General features: G+C 39.2%; 3 protein-coding genes and 2 non-coding genes across 11 annotated transcripts in view; 3 read left to right on the top strand and 2 right to left on the bottom strand.

Annotated features, from left to right (window-relative positions):
- Nucleotides 1-677, top strand: part of DIS3L (DIS3 like exosome 3'-5' exoribonuclease) — a 35,210-nt gene extending 34,533 nt beyond the window's left edge. For all 5 annotated transcript variants that reach the window (XM_036842750.1, XM_036842749.1, XM_036842751.1 and 2 more), the window contains one exon: nucleotides 78-677. In XM_036842750.1, the coding sequence (XP_036698645.1) occupies nucleotides 78-386 (309 nt within the window). In that variant the 3' untranslated portion in view covers nucleotides 387-677. The remainder of the gene's footprint in view (nucleotides 1-77) is intronic.
- Nucleotides 678-1,596: 919 nt separating this feature from the next.
- On the bottom strand, nucleotides 1,597-18,335 carry TIPIN (TIMELESS interacting protein). 3 transcript variants are annotated; one of them, XM_036842756.1, is made up of 8 exons: nucleotides 18,269-18,335; nucleotides 13,354-13,494; nucleotides 13,151-13,229; nucleotides 12,874-12,949; nucleotides 9,822-9,944; nucleotides 9,540-9,603; nucleotides 4,737-4,943; nucleotides 1,597-2,208 (listed from the first exon to the last, which is right to left on the bottom strand). In XM_036842756.1, exons 2-8 carry the CDS (start codon nucleotides 13,484-13,486, stop codon nucleotides 2,018-2,020), a joined length of 873 nt encoding a protein of 290 aa, XP_036698651.1. In that variant the 5' UTR covers nucleotides 13,487-13,494; nucleotides 18,269-18,335; the 3' UTR covers nucleotides 1,597-2,017. The 3 variants fall into 3 exon arrangements, with proteins under 3 accessions (XP_036698651.1, XP_036698650.1, XP_036698652.1); XM_036842755.1 differs by having other exon boundaries at nucleotides 18,075-18,296; XM_036842757.1 differs by lacking the exons at nucleotides 13,151-13,229; nucleotides 18,269-18,335 and having other exon boundaries at nucleotides 13,354-13,491.
- Nucleotides 3,569-3,673, top strand: LOC118891404. The gene has a single exon (XR_005018985.1). It is a non-coding gene; the product is annotated as a U6 spliceosomal RNA (small nuclear RNA).
- On the bottom strand, nucleotides 8,960-9,095 carry LOC118891554. Its single transcript, XR_005019110.1, has one exon.
- Nucleotides 18,336-19,986: 1,651 nt separating the features above from the next.
- LOC118889835 (H/ACA ribonucleoprotein complex subunit 3-like) lies at nucleotides 19,987-20,238 on the top strand. The gene has a single exon (XM_036841998.1). The coding sequence runs from the start codon at nucleotides 19,987-19,989 to the stop codon at nucleotides 20,236-20,238; it is 252 nt and encodes an 83-aa protein (XP_036697893.1).
- The last annotated feature ends 206 nt before the right edge of the window (nucleotides 20,239-20,444 follow it).

The following is a 20,444-nucleotide window of genomic DNA, read 5'->3' as shown; positions in this document are numbered from 1 at the left end:
ATTTATGTTAAGAATTGCTTTCACTGCAAAGAACAAAGACTGTGATTTAGTAATATGCATTTTCTCCTCTATGACAGGTGAGAATATCTGTACAGGCCTCACGTTGCCATTCTGATACAATAAGGCTTGAAATAATAAGCAACAAACCATACATGATGCCAGATACAGAACTTTTTCAGCAGAGTTCCCTCTTGCTAAAGAGTGATTTAGTGAAAGAAGTAACTAGATCTGTGGAGGAAGCTCAGCTTGCTCAAGAAGTCAAAGTAAATGTCATCGAGAAAGATTATCAAAAATATTGCCAAACAAAGGGAAGAAGCCTGTACACACTTCTAGAGGAAATAAGAGACCTAGCTCTCCTGGATGTTTCCAACAGTTATGGAATATGAAACTCTTCTTACTTCATTAAAAGACCTTTGTCTTACGTGAATGTTTTACCTTCTTTTAAACATTAAGATATAATTTTCTGCGTCACCCAATGTCACCCAATCCCTGAGTGGGATTGGGTAGATATTTCAGATATTTGTGAAATGTTTTCTTATCATTAATTTAAGTTGCATTAAATAAAGTAGTTAGGTCACTATGGAGAGTGGCTTTTCAGAGATAAGTAGATACTGAATCCTGGCTCTGCAAATCATGTTGCTGGTCTTGTTAATAAACCCAGAATTGACTTTTGGTTAGCTTGTCTCAAATCCATTCTTTTATAGTATTAATTTTTCCAGTAATTGCTACACTGGGCCATTTGGGTCATAGGCCCCTCTGACATCTGCCAGATTAACTTTTCAGTCACCTTCAGATAATAAGCTCCGTCCTGTCCACGTATCCACTTTAAAACTCCCTATTTGGCATTTGACTCAGTCACCCCTGCTGTCCCCAGCACCAACTGGGGATAGGGCATAGGGAGCGGGGTGGGGTGCACTGGGTAAGGTCTGTTCTCAAACCTCCCTTCCCACCCTCTCCTCAGATGATGAGTTGCATTGGACTTGCCCTTGCTGGAGACTTGTTACTTAGCACCATTGCTCTGCCAGTCTTCCCCCCAAAAAGCAACCTTCCCATGTCCTAGTTTGTAAAAACTAGCTTTGCCTTTCCCTCTCCCCCATGGGAACCTCCTGCCAAGAACCAGACCAACCTTTAAACTTGATTCTCAACGTGGTACTTTCTATCTGCAATTACCCCTCCACTGAGTTGATAAACTCAGGCAGGAAAAACTCCAATTAAGTCCTCCCACCATGTGGCCCTAACACTTCAGCCTCATATTCACCATTCCCAAATCTCTCATTTCCTAGATTTTCATTTCTATATTATTGTACATGTTCTTCCCAATCCTTGGCATCTCCACCGAATCCTCCCTACGTGCTCTGTGTTCCCCATTATACTTTCCAAGTTTCTCTCCAACTAACTAGTCAGTATGATACCAAGGAGCATGTGAACTTCCATAGCACCTATGCAGGCCAGGCAATATATCAGCTTTTCACGTGACCCTTTAAGTATTAAAGTGACTCCTCAAAAGACATGTAAACACATATAACAACTGTGAACATTTTACCAAAAGTGTAAAGTGTAGAACTAAATAGCAATGAGAAAATTTTATAAAGCCTCTAGGGATAGTTTGTGAGCTTTTTATTTAAAAATGAAAGAACATTAGCATTTATTACATATTTACATCTTAAAACACCACCCAATTTAGTAAAAACAGGGCATTCAATGGCACACTAGCAGTGGAAGCTACTTATTAACTACCAATCATTTTTACAAGGTCATACCTATATAAAAATAAACACTACTAAGGAGAATAAATAGACAACGAAAGTGAATAAGAAACAAGTATAAATTATAAATAATACCAGATTTTAAACAGGAATCTATAAAAGTTTCACTATATATGGATTTTCACTCAAAGTAGGCAAAATGCATAGTCATCTCAAATTTGGAAGATAGCAAGTTAATAGATTTTCTCATTTGAGGCCTATCCAACCTCAGTAATATTTCTAGATGAAGCCTTAAGTTACTATTATATATTTTAAAAGGACTGGTCCGGTTGCATTTTCTCTATTTTTAATTCCTCCTCTTCATTTACAGTATTGGCAGCAGCATCATTATGTGGATTGTCTAGAAGGTCTTTGTTAAATCCATTTGATTCTTCCTCCTTTTTCTCCTCACCTGTACTACCCTCTTCAGGTGTCTGTGTACTGGGTGTGTTCATTAACAAGTCTGCAAGAGAAATCATTATTATTCATTACAAGCACCTGATCCAATCTTACCTAATACAAACTTCTTCACAAGTTTAAATCAGTAGAGATGAAATCTACGATCACTTTAGTTAATATTAATTATAATAACTTTCTTCCAAATAAAGCCATTTTTATACATATATAAAATCCATTCAAAATGCAAGTCTTGAACTCAGACTTCTGAATCACAGTCAAATGCAACTGTTCTCATTTAAAAAATCACAACTACTAGAGAGTTTTTAAAAATCAAATGTTATTATGAGATATATGTCAAAGTGATCTACAGTAAAGAACATTTAAGATACTCATTTCTATTGAAAAATTTTAAAGTCATATAAATATCTTTTTTTTTTAATTTTTATTTTTTTGGCTGCATTGGGTCTTTGTTGCCGTGCACGGGCTTTCCCTAGTTGCGGTGAGCGGGGGCTACTCCTCTTGTGGTGCGCGGGCTTCTCATCGTGGTGGTCTCTCTTGTTGCGGAGCACGGGCTCTAGGGCGCATGGGCCTCAGTAGCTGTGGCTCATGGGATCTAGAGCACAGGCTCAGTAGTTGTGGTGCACAGGCTTAGTTGCTCCATGGCATGTGGGATCTTCCTGGACCAGAGATTGAACCCATGTCCCCTGCACTGGCAGGCGGATTCTTATCCACTACACCACCAGGGAAGTCCCTTAAAGTCATATATTATAAATAGAAGATAAGCCTTAAAATGCTTATTGCCACATAAACTTTGATAATGACAGCAAGGAAGAACTGACATCAACAATAGTTGTATCTTCATTAAATTTTTCACAAGGTAGTATAAAACATCCATTTGTTAAGTTAAAAATTAAATTCATCCTGGACTTCCCCGGTGGCACAGTGGTTAAGAATCCTCCTGCCAATGTAGGAGACACAGGTTCGATCCCTGGTCCGGGAAGATCCCACATGGCATGGAGCAACTAAGCCCCTGCACCACAACTACTGAGCCTGCGCTCTAGAGACCACGAGCCTCAACTACAGAAGCCCGCACTCTAGGGCCCACGTGCCGCAACTACTGAGCCCACGTGCCGCAACTACTGAGCCCACATGCTGCAACTACTGAAGCCTGCGCATTCTAGGGCCTGCGTGCCCCAACTACTGAGCCCATGTGCTGCAACTACTGAAGCCCACGTGCCTAGAGCCCATGCTCCGCAACAAGAGAAGCCACTGCAATGAGAAGCCCGTGCACTGCAATGAAGAGTAGCCCCCGCTTGCTCCAACCAGAGAAAGCCCGCGTGCAGCAACAAAGACCCAATGCAGCCAAACAAAAATAAATAAATAATTAAAATTTTTAAAAAAGAAACTTAAAAAAAAAAAAATTAGTGCTCGCTTCGGCAGCACATATACTAAAATTGGAATGATAGAGAAGATTAGCATGGCTCCTGTACAAGTATGACACAAAAATTCATGAAGTGGGACGAAGTGAGAGAGTGGCATGGACATATATACGCTACCAAATGTAAAATAGATAGCTAGTGGGAAGCAGCCACATAGCACAGGGAGATCAGCTCGGTGCTTTGTGACCACCCAGAGGGATGGGATAGGGAGGGTGGGAGGGAGACGCAAGAGGGAGGGGATATGGGGATATATGTATATGTATAGCTGATTCACTTTGTTAAACACCAGAAACGAACACAACATTGTAAAGCAATTATACTCCAATAAAGATGTTAAAACAAAAAAGAAAAAATTTAAATTCATTCTAACTGGAAAAAATCATAATAATACCACTGAATAATTTTCACTTGAGAATTCATTATTTTGGGTGAAAGTTGTTTTACAACATGTAATCTTCACTACTTACTGTAATTCCTATTTTCCCATTTCAAAAGGAAAAAAATTGGATTGGAAATTGACAAAGATAAATGCGACTGTGCGTGCTTCATTCAAAACCAATTTGCAATTATTTTTAAATATAGTTTTAACAAACTTGTCTAGTTTCCAAACCCACAGTCTGTTTAAAAAACAGCAAATTTTAAGGCAGTTTTAAAAGAGACAAGGGAATCAACAAGAAATCAAACATGACAGCTCACAACAGAAGTGAAACGCTGCAATAAAAAGCATTTTTGGACCTATTCATGTCACAACAAATGGCTCTAAAGTCTTCAATGGGTACAGAGAATTTTATATGTTTAGGAAAGAACCACAATAATGTTTTAATTCTCATAAAGATAAAATTATATGTCACATGTTTTAAGGAGTCAGGGAAGAATATGTTTTCGAAAGATCCAGAATCAATTTTAAATGATTAAAACAATTTTTTAAGAGACACTCAGCTACCCAGAAAACCGTCCTGGACTCATATATTCTTTGAGGATTCCAGCTAGCTCTCACGCCCACTCTCTCTCAAATATACATAAGCTTAATATACTATATCACATTTATCTATTCCTAGAGGTATTTTATTTTGGGGAAGAGTAAATAGGTTAAAATTTCTAACATGCCCTTGGTATATTAATGGTAGCACATAAAATCCAGCATAAAATTTACCATTTCCTAGGGACTGACTATTACTCAGTAGCTTTGCCTGTCTTCTTTCCAAGGCCAGTTGTTTATTTCTCTCAATTCTTTGTTGTTGTTCTTCTGTTAGGCTTCTACTAGACTCAGAAGCGAACTTTGCACTTTCAGATGAGTTTGTCAGAAAGGGATCTAACTCGGTAGCAGTTACATCATGGCCATTATTTTCCCCTACTTCATCTGCAGTAGAAAAGAAAAAATTAGTACATCTGTAGTGTTAAACTAATTAGAAAAAGAGCTTATGCAGCTATTAACTGAAAACCAGTTTAAAGCAACAAGGTGCCAGACCTGAAGAAACAATTTGAGGTATGAGAATGTTACAAATACATGCTTGATTCAAACAAGTAGAAGGAATATTTATTAATCACTTTAAAGAGGCATTTTAAGTCAAATGGAATACTAGTTTAAAAACATGCATGAACAGAAAGCAAAAGTTCTTAGTTGCTAATAAAAGAACTTAAAGAATCCAAAGTATATCCTTGTTGTGTTTTTTATTTATTTATTTATTTATTTATTTTTGGCTGTGTTGGGTCTTCGTTGCTGCATGCAGGCTTTTTCTCTAGTTGCGGTGAGCGGGGGCTACTCTTCCTTGCGGTGTGCGGGTTTCTCATTGCAGTGACTTCTCTTGTTGTGGAGCACAGGCTCTAGGCGCGCGGGCTTCAGTAGTTGTGGCTTGCGGGCTCTGGAGCACAAGCTCAGTAGTTGTGGCACATGGGCTTAGTTGCTCCGCAGCAAGTGGGATCTTCCAAGACCAGGGCTCGAACCCGTGTCCCTTGCATTGGCAGGCAGATTCTCAACCACTGCGCCACCAGGGAAGCCCTATCCTTGCTTTATATTAAAAACATTTTAGTAGCTTGCCATATTGTCTGTATGATACACAGTAATGATTTTATATAGGCTATTTTTTGTGTATGGTAAAACTGAGACACAAAGTGAAAAAGGGGATGAAATTTAGAGATCTGTGGACATATTTCCAAGTTAACTTTTTAAAAAATTCAGTGCTCTCTACATGATTAGTCTTAATAAATTCTTAAAGCCCTGTACACCTGTTATCTCAAAGTAGGATGTTCCTAAAATGATCCACAGGGTACGAAAAGTAAATACTAGATCTTCCATTTATACTTCATTTAAGAATTATGAAAAATTAAGTTTTACTAACTTATATTTAAAAGAAGAACTGGCAGTGACAAACTATCACTTATCCATATGACAGCTAATCATCTGGTCTCTAAGCTACCTTCAAGACAGCAAGCTCATACTGTGGAAGGGTGGAATTGGGTCCTCACTCATTTTTTAATTTCAGCATACTATGATACACAGCTAATTCTGACTACCCAGTTAAGCAAACTGACATACTATCTATTTTAACGAAAACAACCCTAACAAAATGCACAAGTGGTAGCTTTAAAAGATTTTTGCGAAATAACAAAACACCTGTAGGTAGAAGATAACAGAAGTACAAGCAAGAACTAAGAAGATGGCAAAGCTGACACTTCACCTTCTCTCTGTATCATTCACATTATGGGGTTAAAAAAATAATAAGTAACCTCATCAGATCTGACAAGTGGGCAAAAAAAACTTCATATCACCAAGACCACCATTTGAAATATGAGTTTACAGTTACTCTTGTCCTATGTCCTATGTACATATTGTACAGTGAGGTATTAGCTAATGCCAGTAAAAACCATCACAACTAGCAAAACATTTAAAACATAAAGACAAACCAGTGAGGTTTAAAAATCATGTATTTAATCCAGCATTTTACAATCTAAGCCCCTTTTGAGGTTTCTTCCTTAATGGTGAAAGACAGAAAGCCATACACTTTTCCCTCCTGATATGGAAAAAAATGTGTCAAGAAACTAAAATAGGGGCTTCCCTGGTGGCACAGTGGTTGAGAATCTGCCTGCCAATGCAGGGGACACGGGTTCGAGCCCTGGTCTGGGAAGATCCCACATGCCGTGGAGCACCTGGGCCCGTGAGCCACAATTACTGAGCCTGCGCGTCTGGAGCCTGTGCTCCGCAACAAGAGAGGCCACGATAGTGAGAGGCCCGCGCACCGCGATGAAGAGTGGCCCCCGCTTGCCACAACTAGAGAAAGCCCTCGCACAGAAACGAAGACCCAACACAGCCATAAATTAATTAATTAATTAATTAATTAAATTAAAAAAAAAGAAACTAAAATACATTCCTTTGTCAGGAAATATTGATGGAGTACATTTAGAAAACATTGCTGGAAAAGTTAAGAAACAAGTATGAGAACCAATTATGCAATATACAGGATTTCTAATATGCTTCACCTTATAGGGCTTATAGGATTCTGAATTAATAGTAATGAAATACATAAAAAACTATTCAATATTCTTCTGTGAGCCATGAAAGGAAAGATCTCTTCAACAGTAAATGACCTCTTTAGTACAAACAATGTCTTACAGAATATCCACGTGAATATAACCACTTTTGACTAGGATAAAAGTGGCATTAAAAAAAATGAGAACCACACATGAAATTCATTCACTGCCACATTCATAGGCAAGCTATTGCGGCAAAGAAGCTAAAGCCAGAAATATTCAATGTGCTACAGGATGCCACCACTCTGGTACATATAAACTAACAGATAAACAAACTACATAATAATTAAAGGGAAATAAGAGCTATTTAAAAAAAGCATAGTGAAATCAGGAATGGGGCTGGGGGTCCAATTTTAACAGCGTGGTAGGGGAGACTTCACTGAGCTGACATTTGAAAACAGTTTGACGCGGGTGAGAGAGTTAGCCATGCAGATTTAGGGGCAGGAGGGAGGGCAAAGGACAGTGTTCAAGGCAGAGTGCAAAAGCCTTAAGACAGAAATATGCCTGGAAGGCTCAAGGAACAGCTAGGACGCAAGTGTGGCTGAAGCAACGGAATAGTAAAGATACCGTCAGGGAGGCAAGAGGAATGGGATGAGGACACAAAAACAAGATTCTATAGGGCGAAGTAGGACAATATAAAGACTGTGGCTTTTACTTTGATTGAAATAAGGAGCCACTACAGGGCTTTGAGCAGAGGAATGACATGACGACACGTGCTAAAAATATAAAAATATAAAAGCTGACTAATTTTAAGTAAAACGATTGAAAAGGGGCAGATGAAAATTTGCTAGTAAACTTCAACAAAAGTCCTTGCACTGGTGAGTGAGAATGAAAGATGAATACCAAGATTTACTAAGTGCAGTTAATGATGCTCTACTTCCATTTGGGTTTACGCATCTTAGAAAGGTTAAAACCAAGATTTGGGAGAAAAAACTGAATCTACAACCAAACCTTCAAACCACTGATCAAAAAGTATTAGCCCAAAATTTTCGGTAAAAATTATTCAATAGAATATTCAATCATATTGTTCTTACTTTAAAACTGTAATGTTAAGATCAAAAACGTACATTATATATCGTATCAGTACAGCAGTACCTGTATTAGAAAAATAAAATGTTCAAAGCATTTTTACTGTTGCAGTGCCTCATGCAAAAGGTCTGGAGACTATTCTCTTAGGATACAAAGAAAACAGATTCAACAACAAACAAGGCTCTCTTATACAGGACTCATCTATATACCCTATACTGCAACTTGCCTGTAATTCCATGAATGGCGCCATGTTCATTTACGCCTCTGCATAAGTGGCTGCCTCTATCCAAAATCACCTCTGCCTAACCTCTACTGCTTATCATTCAAAGTACTTGTGATACCTCCTCTGTGAAGCTTTCCCCTCTCTTACCAAGCTTTCCCCTCCCCTAGGTAAAAGTAACTGTGTTCTCCTTTGCCCCGTACACTGTCCCCTGTTCATCTCCAATTACAGCACCTTGCAGACTACTGGCATGTTACTAGTTCACCGTCTGTTAGCCCATGAAGCAAGGGGTCTGATCGCATTCATCTTTATCCCTGAACCTTTAGCACATAGTACGCAGCTCAAAAAGTTCGATGAATAAGCTAACTGACCCAGTAGTACATGTTGTGGGATTTAGACTGTAATAACTAATTCCTTTCCATCTATCAAATCCCATGCCATCAATTCGTACCATACCTTACCAAATAATTAAATCTTGGATTATTTAAATCACAATCCTTCACACTTTTAAAAGCAGTTTATAAATAACTTTGGGGGATTCTATATGGAGCCTGTATTTTCTGCTACATCTATTAAATTTTTTAAAAACAAAAAACAAACATGTATGGAGCCATCGCACAGAAAATCTGATAACTATACAGACCCTGTCGGCAGGAACCATATGTTTTGATGTGTGTGACTGCCTATGGTTGCATTGTACAACTAACAAATGCAATCAATACCAGGAACAGTCACATAGGTCTAATTAAAATCCTATATACAAGAGCTGTACTCTTGTGTGAGACGTGACCTATTTCATCATCAAATTGTTCTGCCTAATTTCTCAGAGCCACTTTTTTATAATGGTGGACATGTATATGAACACTGTATCTTGTCATATATTTTTATTAGCAAGCACTACAAAGGATCAATGCGTCATCATCATGAGTTCTCAAAAGCTCATGTTCTGTGGCTAAATATATTTTACATCTCTTAATGGCATACCACCATGTCTTTAAGAAACAAATATCATGCACAACATTCTAGATGTACCAAGGCATCTTAACTCATTCCTATTTACTGTACTTTAATTATATACTCAAAATAGACTAAGAACCCAGTCCTGTAACACTGCCTACCCCAACTAGATCCATTTCTAAAAGCAAAATTATTATAAAGTAGATAAACCTATATTCTTACCTTTATTGCTAACAAAATCTTCATGTAAAATAGGGAGATCAAGTCGAATTTGTTTTAAACAGGTCTGAAAATAAAAAACATTTTTATATTTTCACTTAGATTTGGGGGAAAACGGTCATTGATTTTATTATTAGTTTCAAAAAAAGTTGTTCAAATAGCTACTATTAATTTTCCTTCTCTCTACTAAGACTGACAATGAAGACCCCAAAGAGCTAATTAGCCTCACTAATCCTTATACAATTTAGCATTGTGAATGATATTCATAATAATCTCAACACCTACCTGAACTTCTTTTTTATTTCCCAGATATTCAACTCTGTCAATAAAATCTTCAAATTGCAGTTTAGGGAACAGCCTATGCGCCCAGTGCTCCATGTGTCTGATTACTGTCTTCAAGTCCTCAGCCTGGAACATAAAAATAAAAATGCTAAATAGAAGACTCATTCTCACAACTGACCTTGTCAGCAGATTTTAGAACTGAATAAGAGTACCAACGTCACTGGTGTCCTTTTATATTTATAAGGTTAATAAAGAAACTTTAAGAAGAAAAGTATTTATCAAGGGCTTAGAGCAGGTGTCCCCAACCCCGGGCCGGGGACCGGTCCACGGTGGGTTAGGAACCGGGCTGCACAGCAGGAGGTGAGCAGTGAGCGAGCAAGAGAGCGAAGCTTCATTTGCCGCTCCCCATCGCTCACATTACCGCCTGAACCATCCTCCACACCCCTCACCACCCCTTGTCCCCCGGGAAAAACTGTCTTCCACGAAACCAGTCCCTGGTGCCAAAAAGGTTGGGGACTGCTGGCTTAGAGGACTGCAGTCTAACAGCACTGAATAGGTTTTTAAACATCAGAGGAAAAAAGAAACCTAGTATGAAAACTTAATAAAAGTTAAAAGATAATCACATGTGTCTTTTCAGACCTATAAATACTTGAAAATAAACTTCAATAAAATATGGCAAGATATCTTTTAGAAATAACTACACAAACTGACAGGTCTCTAAATGATGTACAGAAAGCATTGAGAATCAGCTCTGTGAAAATATATTCAGAAATCCCAAGGGCAAAGTACCAAAGACTAGCAACAACAGTGTAAACATTCTCAGACCACAATACCTCTCTATATTTGAAATTTCAATTTAACATTAAAAATTTTTTTAAATGAAAATGAAAAACAAAGTTTAATAAACTGGAGTAATAAATGAAAAAAGTTCCAAATTCCTGATTTCACTGTACAATATTTTTTAATTTTCTTATAGTATTTTAAAATAGGAGACTGGTTAAAAGCTCTGGATCAGACTGCATAGATTCAAATCTAAATTCTACCATTTAATAGCTGTGTGACTTTGAACAAATCACTTTACCTCTGTGTGCCTTTTTCTTCATGAATAAAACGAGAATATACATACCTCATTGGGTTGTTAGGAGGATTAAGTAATACAAGTAAAGTGCCTGGCACAAAACAAGTCCTCAAATGTTGGCAATTATTGTTTGTGGTGCTATTTGACCTTGTCTAAGAAGCTAATGGTTAAAACAATCAACTCTACCAATAACTCAATATGTAATGCTGAGAATATAATGTCATTTCATTCTCATTCTGATAAAGATAAAAGTTCTTTCAAAAGTTCTATCATCGGGCTTCCCTGGGGGCGCAGTGGATAAGAATCTGCCTGTCAATGCAGGGGACACAGGTTCGATCCCTGGTCCAGGAAGATCCCACATGCCGCGGAGCAACTAAGCCCGTGCGCCACAACTACTGAGCCTGCACTCCAGAGCCCGCGAGCCACAACTACTGAAGCCCACGCGCCTAGAGCCCGTGCTCCGCAACAAAAGAAGCCACTGCAATGAGAAGCCCGCGCACCACAACGAAGAGTAGCCCCTGCTCGCCGCAACTAGAGAAAGCCCGCGTGCAGCAACGAAGACCCAATACAGTCAAAAATAAATAAATAAAATAAAAAATTTTTTTAATTTAAAAAAAAAGTTCAATCACCTATGACCATTTTCCAGTTGTTAGGGTAGCTGATCAGCCACCTCACAATATCACATTAGACCCAAGGGACAGAGAAGAGAAATACCTAAATACAGTGTGAAGTCCCAAGTCATACATGGAGAGAAAAGCATCCAGGATTCAGCTTCGTTAGAAAATAGTAGAATTTTCAAAGGCAAAGTACAGAAGACTAGACAAACTCAGAGCCCAACCTCACCCAGTGAAGGAACACAAAATATTTATCCTTCGTATAAGTTTATTTATCTTTTAAAGTACTTATTATGAAAATGATGAAGACGTCATAAATTCAAAGCACCAATTCATCACTACTACCTGAAAATTTCAATAAGAGCAATGAATTAACCAAGCGGGGCATGGTTTTAAAAATCTTGGGACTTCCCTGGTGGTCCAGTGGGTAAGACTCTGCGCTCCCAATGCAGGAGGCCCGGGTTCGATCCCTGGTCGGGGAACTAGATCCCACATGCATGCTGCAACTAAGACGTCCACATGCCACAACTAAAAATACCCCATGCCGCAACTAAGACCCGACGCAGCCAAAATAAATAAATATATTTAAAAAAAAAAAAAAAAATCTTGATTTATGTTTAGTTTTGCGGCAAAATAGGACACAGGCTTATATTCTCCCTTCCTGTCCACCGAAACTAAGCAAATGTACTACAATTTTTCAGCCTCCCAGGTTTGAAATCTTGGGATTAATTTTTACTTTTGTACCTCCCAATCACCTCCAAGTATTATACGTTGTTCATCCCTCTACTATTACCCTATCCAGGCTATTTACCTCATTCCACTGGTAGTGAAATAGCCTCTGAATTGCTGTCTGCCTCCAGCTGCTTCCCTCTTTCCAACTATCCTGAATACCACACCAAGATCATGCTCATGCTGTGTTAATGCTACTCTAGCTGGGCCCTGCAATGGAAAGTCAAGGCTCTGCTCTTAACCACTGGCAGTGGAGGCTTAAAACTCTAAAACTCAGTTTCCTTCACTAGATAATGGGACCAACACCTACCCCAGAGGTTGATAATTAAAGAATATAATTGAAAATACTTCATAAACTGCAAAGCTCTACAAAGATATCATCTGCAAAAAATTGTATCTGCACGCTACATGATTCAAAGAGAATTTTTAAATGTACAGTTGTGCAGAGATTTACAGTTCCTAAATGTCTTCAAATAGTGTCCTTTCTACTACATCATAGTTTCTAAAGAGATATGATGATGAATGATGGTATCTGTGAAACATTCTAAGATTCCTAAGAACATGATAATGGTCCCACAGTCTTATTGATATTTTAAAAAACAAAGGTCTAAAATAAAAATCAGACATTTCTTACCTCATGACCTTTACCTTTGAATTTTGCCTTATCAAACACATGCCTTAATGCTGGAAGCCCTCTCTCTGAAATTAATCTGTGAATAGAAATATGTTTTAAATTTCAAGTTTGCTAAAGCCATCAAGGTCCAACCAAGACCATAAGAAGAAAAAAATATTAACTACTGAACTGAGAAAAATGTCTGATCTCCAAATCACCCCAACCAAAAGCTTGTAACATAAGAGAGAAAAAATGACGGAAAGAAAAGTATAAATATTTAAGGAAATAGTAAATGTACCTCTCAGCATTCAGCTTGGGTATATTGCTTTTAACTGTTCTCTTTGGAGGTACAGGAACACGTGCTCCTCTCCCTAACTCTGGTGAAATATACCAAGATTTAATATTACTTAAGTAACTTAAGCCTCATTTATAAAATGTATCATTTCTAAGCTGTTAGATGGATAGCTGAACATGGACACCACTTTGGAACCCTATACAGACCTTCTTCAGGTTCAGCTCCTTCACCATCTTCTCTCCCTGGAGAGGCTGGAGGTGGGAATGGAGGAAAAGTTTCATCTTCTATATGCTCATAATCTGGTAGGTCAATCAAGCCATTCTGCTGTGGTTCTAGCATCTTTTCCTCTAGGGGGAAAAAAAAGTAAACATGTTTATGCATCCAAGTAGTCTTCTTATTACACAGTTAAGTTCCACTTGCAGCAAAATGCATGTGCTTCAGTCAGTTAAACCATATTTCAAACTCACACATCATGAACTAAAATGAAGAAGATAACAGTTATGGAAAAAAGAACAAAGTTAGAAATTAGAAGAACTGAGTTCTAATGTAGACCATACCACTAAATAACTATATGATTTTGAGCAAATCATTTTACCTCAACTGTTGAGTTTCCCCACCATAAAATGATGATTTTAACTTTTCAGAGGGTTTCAAACTGTGGTCCAAAGGGGTGTGAAATAGGCAGGGTACAATACCTCAACCCCACTTCAACCAGAGAAGCTTTTTAAAAATACTGTTGGGAATTCCCTGGTAGTCCAGTGGTTAGGGCTCTGTGTTCTCACTGCTGAGGGCCCGGGTTCAATCCCTGCTCCAGGAACTAAGATGCCATAAGCTGTGCGGGGGGGCCGAAAAAGGAAAAATAAAAATAAAAATACTGTTTACATACTGGTTTTCTAGTAAGGTTTCCCTTGCAGAAATGGAAATAATCCTTAAGTTGGTAACTTGAAAGAATGCTTTTCAGTACCATCTTACTTGACCTCTCAGAAACATCTGACACTTTTGATCAGTTCCTTTTTCTGGAAAAGTGTTTTTGTTGACTCCTGAAACACAGTACTCAACTGGCTTTCCTCCCTTCCTGGACACTCCTCCTGGATCTTCTTTGCAGATTCATATTCCTCTAGCCTGGTCAGTTAGTAACCAAGACTTCATCCTAGGCCCTCTTCACTCAGTTATGCACATGGCTCTAATTTATAGATGACCCATTAATTTTTTATCTCCACCTGAGCATCAAATCCGAGCTCTAAATCCCTACTTCTCATTTTACAGCTCTAAAATTTCTCAAAGACACCTATAACTCATCATGTATAAAACCAGCCTTCTAAATTTTCCCAATTCAATGAATGACACCTATCCAGCTCTACGTCAGAAACCTGCAAGTCATCCTTAACACTTCATTCCCCTATCCTAAATACCCTGTCCATTTTACTTCTAGATTATCCCTTCAGTCTGTCCATTTCTCCCTATTTCCACAACCACTTCCTAACACTTCTTGCTTGGATTACTCCATTACTCCTATCCATTTTGCCCTTTCAATCCATTCTCCATATTACAGCTAAACTGAACCTTTGGAAATGTCAAGCTGATCACATTACTGCTAGGCTTAAATACTTCAATGGCTTCCTACTGCTCTTAGGATAATGATAAAACTCCAAGGCCCTGCAGGGTTTAGCACTTTCCTACTTCTCCACACTTACTTCACACCATTCTCCATGCTTTTTCTTTCTATCCCTCAGGCCACTAGACCTTTACAAAAGCTGTTTCCTATCTTGAAGGCTCCTCCCTGACTCCTAATCTCTTTCAGATCTCAACCGTCACCTCAGAAAAGTCTCCCCCCGTTTTCCTAAATTAAATCCTCCTATAACAAGCATTCAAAATGTCAAGTACAAGTTTTGTAGCACTTACCCAATTCCAATATTAGGTTCTATTTGTATGATTATTTGATTAATGTCTGTCTCCCATAATAGACTGTAGCTCTAAAAGGGCAATGACAAGGTGGGTCTCGGTGCTCCTCTACTGTAGCCCCAAAACTGATATACAGCCAGTGCTCAAGAAATAGTTGTTGATCTTGGTCCTCCCAACTTGAACTAGCAGAAAACCTGGGCAGTTCTACAGCCCCAAAGGAGGGCACACCTCCTAACACCGACTTCAAATGTGGCCAATAGGGAAATGCACAGGGAAGGGGCTCCTGGAAGGCAAGGCTGGGACCCTGGAGGAGGGGAACAAGGGGGTGGCCCCAGAGAGCAGAACTGAGGTGGCCAATTGAGCTTTCTCATTTCACTGCCAGGGCAGGTAGCCCAGGAATCCTCACTATCCATGTGTTTCCTGAATTCAGATAGTGAGAATTATTTTTAGTGAGTTCAGGTCATGGGTAGTGTAATGCATTATCCAAATCTATCAGATTCCTGAGTTTGGGATAACATGAGAGTTCATGAAGGAAACATATCTCAAAAAATTATCTGAATCTGTTCAGTTCCTGAGTTTATGGATAGGGAGAGTTCTGATGGCAATGATACTTGTAATTTCTGTCTAGCAGGATTTAATAACTGCAATGGGCCACTAAAAAAAGAAAGAAAGAATTTGGTTTTTAAAAATATTTATTTATTTATTTGGCTGTGCCGGGTCTTAGTTGCAGCACGTGGGATCTTCGTTGCTGTGTGTGGGACCTTCATTGCGTCATATGGGGTCTTCAGTTGCGGCATGCGGGATCTTTAGCTGCAGCATGCAAACTCTTAGTTGCGGTATGTGGGATCTAGTTCCCTGACCAGGGATCAAACCTGGGCCCCCTACGTTGGGAGCGTGGAGTCTTAGCCACTGGACCACCAGGGAAGTCCCAGAAATAATTGTTGAATGGAGGAATGAAGAATTCCAAAGCTTCCCCAAAACTGTAAAACTACTGGAGCTAGAGGATCTCCAAAGTCTCTCCAATTCTAAACTTCCAAGACCACAAGTACAGAAAAACAAAACAAAGTATCAACCATAGGTTTTCAAAATTGGAAAGGCAGTTAAAGGTCATATTGAAGTTCCTTCGGTTAGGTAAAAATGAAAAACACATTTTTCATTTTTACCAAGAAATTTTTTGAACAACGTATTCACCATTCTGTTCCACTACCTTCTGCCATTTTCCAGGTAACTTCATAATTCCATCTTCCCAAAACTTTTTATCCTTTTGAGCAAAGAACTGTTCCAGGTGCTTTTTACAGTCTTCCAGAGAATTGAAATTTTTTCCATTAAGAGAATTTTGTAAAGACTGAAATAAATGGAAATCCAAAGTTTCAATGTCTGGTGAATACGGTGGATGAATCAGAACTTCCTAGCCAAGCTGTAATAGTTTTTGCCTGGTCATCAAAGAAACATGCAGTCTTGTGGTATCCTGATGGAAGATTATGCATTTTCCATTGACTAATTCTGGACTCCTTTCGTCAAGTGCTGCTTTCAGTTGGTCTAATTGGGAGCAGTACTTGTTGGAATTAATCTTTGGTTTTCCGGAAGGAGCTCATAATGGAGGACTCCCTTCCAATCCCACCATATACACAACATCACCTTCTTTGCATGAAGACCAGCCTTTGGTGTGGTTGGTAGTAGTTCATTTCCCTTTCCCCACGACCTCTTCCATTCCACATTATTGTACAGTACCCACTTTTCATTGCCCATCACAATCTGTTTTAAAAACGGAACGTTTTCTTTACGTTTAAGTAGAGAATCACATGCAGAAATATGGTCAAGAAGGTTTTTCGCTTAACTTATGTGGAACCCAACCATCAAAGCGCTTCACATAACCAAGGTGGTGCAAATGATCTTCAACGTTTGATTTGGATATTTTGAGTATGTCTATCTCCCACATGGTATAACTCTGATTGTTCTCAATTAATGTCTCAATTTGGTCACTGGTCTACCTGACTGTGGAGCATCATCCAGCGAGAAATCTCCAGCACGAAACTTAGCAAACCACTTTTGACATGTTCGATCAGTCACAGCACCTTCTCCATACACCACACAAATCCTTTTTTATGTTTCAGTGGCATTTTTACCTTTCTTGAAATAACAAAGCATAATTATGCCAAAAGTGTTGCTTTTTTTCTTCCATCTTCAATATTAAAATGGCTACACAAAAGTTCACCAATTTTGATAAGTTTTTTTTTAAAATGCACGTTGATATTTCATTGTTTCAAATGAAGTTAAAGACAACTAAGAAGCGCTACTAGAGCCATCTTCCAGAAAAAACGAACGAACTTTTTGGCCTCAATCTATCAATAGTTAAGCCTTCTGGGAAGAAATAGGGCTCACACCTTTGAGGCCAACAGGGAGCTATGAATGAGATAACAGGGCACAAACTATATTAAGTGTAACGATGCAATGCAAGGAACCAGCCAAGCCTGGGGTAGGACTTGTCAGTAAACTTGTAGTGAATAAGATAGCTCTGTCTTTAATTTCTTGACAATGGTTGCCTAGTCTCTTTTTAGACATTTATGAAGGTCTCTTCACTTCCTCCTCTAGTCCTCAGACTCGCAGAAGAGTGAAGGTAACAAAGAAATTTAATATCCAAATTCGTTCCCAGACCCTTAGGTGTCCAACGTCCAACTTTTTCTAAGTCACCAAAACAGAAGTCCCTGTCGCCAGGAAGTCCTACCAAACTGACTCGACGACCTCCTTGCTACCCAGCCCTAAAACCACAAAACTTCCCATCCCATCCCTCTTCTCCGACCTCCCCTCATCCTCGCTCCCCTGTCTGTCCTCTCACTTCAATAACGTTCATTCATTCATTCAACATTCACAGGACGCCTCCAGTGTTTAGAAGCCCCGGTACAGAAACTGGAGATATAAAGATGTATCTGACACACGTTCCCTTTCACTAAAAGGCCTGGTTTAGAGAGAGACAGACCCGAAAGGTAAACAATAAGTAAAAGCGCCGGCCCTGGTCCCCACCGACCTCCTCTCCGCACAGGTCGCAGCCGGTCAGGCCTCCCTTCCTCTCCAGTCCCGATCAGCCCAGGTCCGTCTCAGTCATGTCCTCCTGCTTCCTCACTCCCTCCTTGCGACTTCCTGGTATCCCCGCTCCCCAGATTGACTCCCTCGGCCGGCTCTCCCCTTGGGAACTTCACTCTCCCGCCAGCCCGCTCTCACCTCGAGCAGATTGCAGCACCCACAGCACAGAGCTCCGCGCGGCCGGGAAACCGTGTATCTCGCGAGACTCTCGCGAGAAGAGTCCTTGGCTTTTGGCTCCAAAAGCCTGGGCGGTACCTACCGGACCCACCTCCCCCAGGTCCCGCCCACCCACGTCTATCCCCACCTTTCCGGCGTCCGACCCATTCCACACTGCTTTCCCTACCGCTTCCGCCCTCCCGAATTCTTCCGAGGAGTTTAGTCCCCTTGTCCGCGTGATGTTCGTGTTCGTTGTGCTCTATGCACTTCAGACTTTGGAAGTAGATCTCAGGTTTTTAGAAAACTGGGTTGTGGATGGAATATGAAGGATGGAGGCAAACAGAATTTGATGAGAAACTACCGATTCTTCAGAGTTACTAACAAAATTCCTTGAACATAAGAGTTCTATTAATTGTTGAATAATGAGCCGAGAAAAGAGGCAGTAAAGAGTTAGTGTTAGGATTGTGGACACAAAGAAGAATGTCAAAAATGTGTTACCTTTAATTTTTTTTTTAAGTGAGACCAAATATATTCGTGCAATATATATTTGCTTGCACACACACGCACACAAAAAGCTGGGGGGAAAATAAATACATAAGTAAGACCTGTGGAGATGGGAACTGGACATACGGGACAGGGTGGGATGGGGACTTAACACCATACTTTTTCGGAACACATAAATGTGTTAATTATTCAGAAAACTAAAAAAAGTTACCTTTAGCAACTATAGCATCAAGATTTGACAGACCAAGAAGATGAGTAGTGTTTGCTACATTCTTTCTTTACTTTTCTGTAGCTTGAAATATTTCATTAAAATTATAGAATAAATATGTGAAAAGAATAAGAGAAAGTAAATTGCAAGCTCTATCTAAAATTATGTATGCAAATATGTATATGTACCACATTTTCCTTAATTTTATGGTTTTATTTCTATAAATGCAAGATAAAATATATTAAGCAATTTACAAAATTAACATTAATTAAAATGGGAAATATGTTAACTTCAAGAGTCCGGGTAACTGAGGCAAGAGGCATTCTTCTAATTATCCAGATAACAGTCTATATTCTCCACTTTATGTCTAATAAAGTAAATATAAAAGCACTTTGAGGGAATTCCCTGGCAGTCCAGTGGTTAGGACTCAGTGCGTCCACTGCAGGAGGCATGAGTTTGATCCCTGGTGGAGGAACTAAGATCCCACAATCTGCCTGGCTTAAAAAAAAAAAAAAAAGCACTTTGAGAAATTAAGAAGTTATATGCCACCCCGCCCCCCCAGAAAAGCCCAGAGCTGAAGCTCTGAGGGTTTGAATCTCAGTTTCATCATTTACTACTTGTTGACATTTGTGTTTCAGTTCCTTATTATTAATAATAGTATCTACTTCATAGGGTTAAGAGGAGGATTAAATGATAGTACTTAATAAATGTTACCTATTATTATCCATATAATTTGTAAATTGACCCTTTTAGAAAATGTAAAGGCTTTGGTAATTGATTGTAAGTCTATCTGAATCTAACTACCACAGTTGTAAGGCACTGACATATTAATGTCTAAGACTGTCCTCTTTTTCATGTGAGGAATACCAGAAATATATTTTCCTTAGCAATTGCACCAGAAATATAAAAAATAACTTTCTCATAGACCATGTCATTAAAACTTTTAGAACTGTTTGATGTTTTAAAAAGTGAATAGTGTTGAAAACACATGAGGCTGTCAGTTAGAGGAGCTGCAGATGGAATTGGAACCTCTGGCTTCAGTGTGGTCGGGTTTCTCCAGTATTACCTCAACGAGCTGGGAAACCGGGTCAATATGCTGAAGAAGCTTGACCCTATGGGACAACAGACCTGCTCGGCCCATCCTGTTCGGTTCTCCCCAGATAAATATTCTAGACACCAAATCACCATCAAGAGACACTTCAAGGTGCTCATGACCCAGAAACCGTGCTCCATCCTCTGAGGATCTTTTAAAATTTCATGTCTCTTCTGCCTGCTAGCCTTCGAGAGACTTTCTGAAACCAAGCTCTCCAATCCATGAGCCTTGAAGCCTTCCTACGACCCTTGCTCTTCGGAATCCGGTCTCATCATTGCCTTTGATCATGCTTGTTGTGAGGCAATGATGGTAGCATCCCCTTTAAAGGGAAAATGTTTGAATCTTTTCACACT

Source organism: Balaenoptera musculus, chromosome 2 (genome assembly GCF_009873245.2).
Source record: "Balaenoptera musculus isolate JJ_BM4_2016_0621 chromosome 2, mBalMus1.pri.v3, whole genome shotgun sequence".
NCBI lineage: Eukaryota > Metazoa > Chordata > Mammalia > Artiodactyla > Balaenopteridae > Balaenoptera > Balaenoptera musculus.
This window is presented reverse-complemented; position numbering and strand designations above follow the sequence as displayed.

Coding starts and splice junctions, on each gene's coding strand:
- TIPIN (XM_036842756.1), bottom strand. CDS start 13,486: ATGCTAGAACCACAGCAGAATGGCTTGATTGACCTACCAGATTATGAG. Junction 4,944..9,539: donor AGATTTTGTTAGCAATAAAG/GTAAGAATATAG, acceptor TTTCTACTGCAG/ATGAAGTAGGGGAAAATAAT. Junction 2,209..4,736: donor TAGTCAGTCCCTAGGAAATG/GTAAATTTTATG, acceptor TTTCTCTTGCAG/ACTTGTTAATGAACACACCC.
- LOC118889835 (XM_036841998.1), top strand. CDS start 19,987: ATGAGGCTGTCAGTTAGAGGAGCTGCAGATGGAATTGGAACCTCTGGC.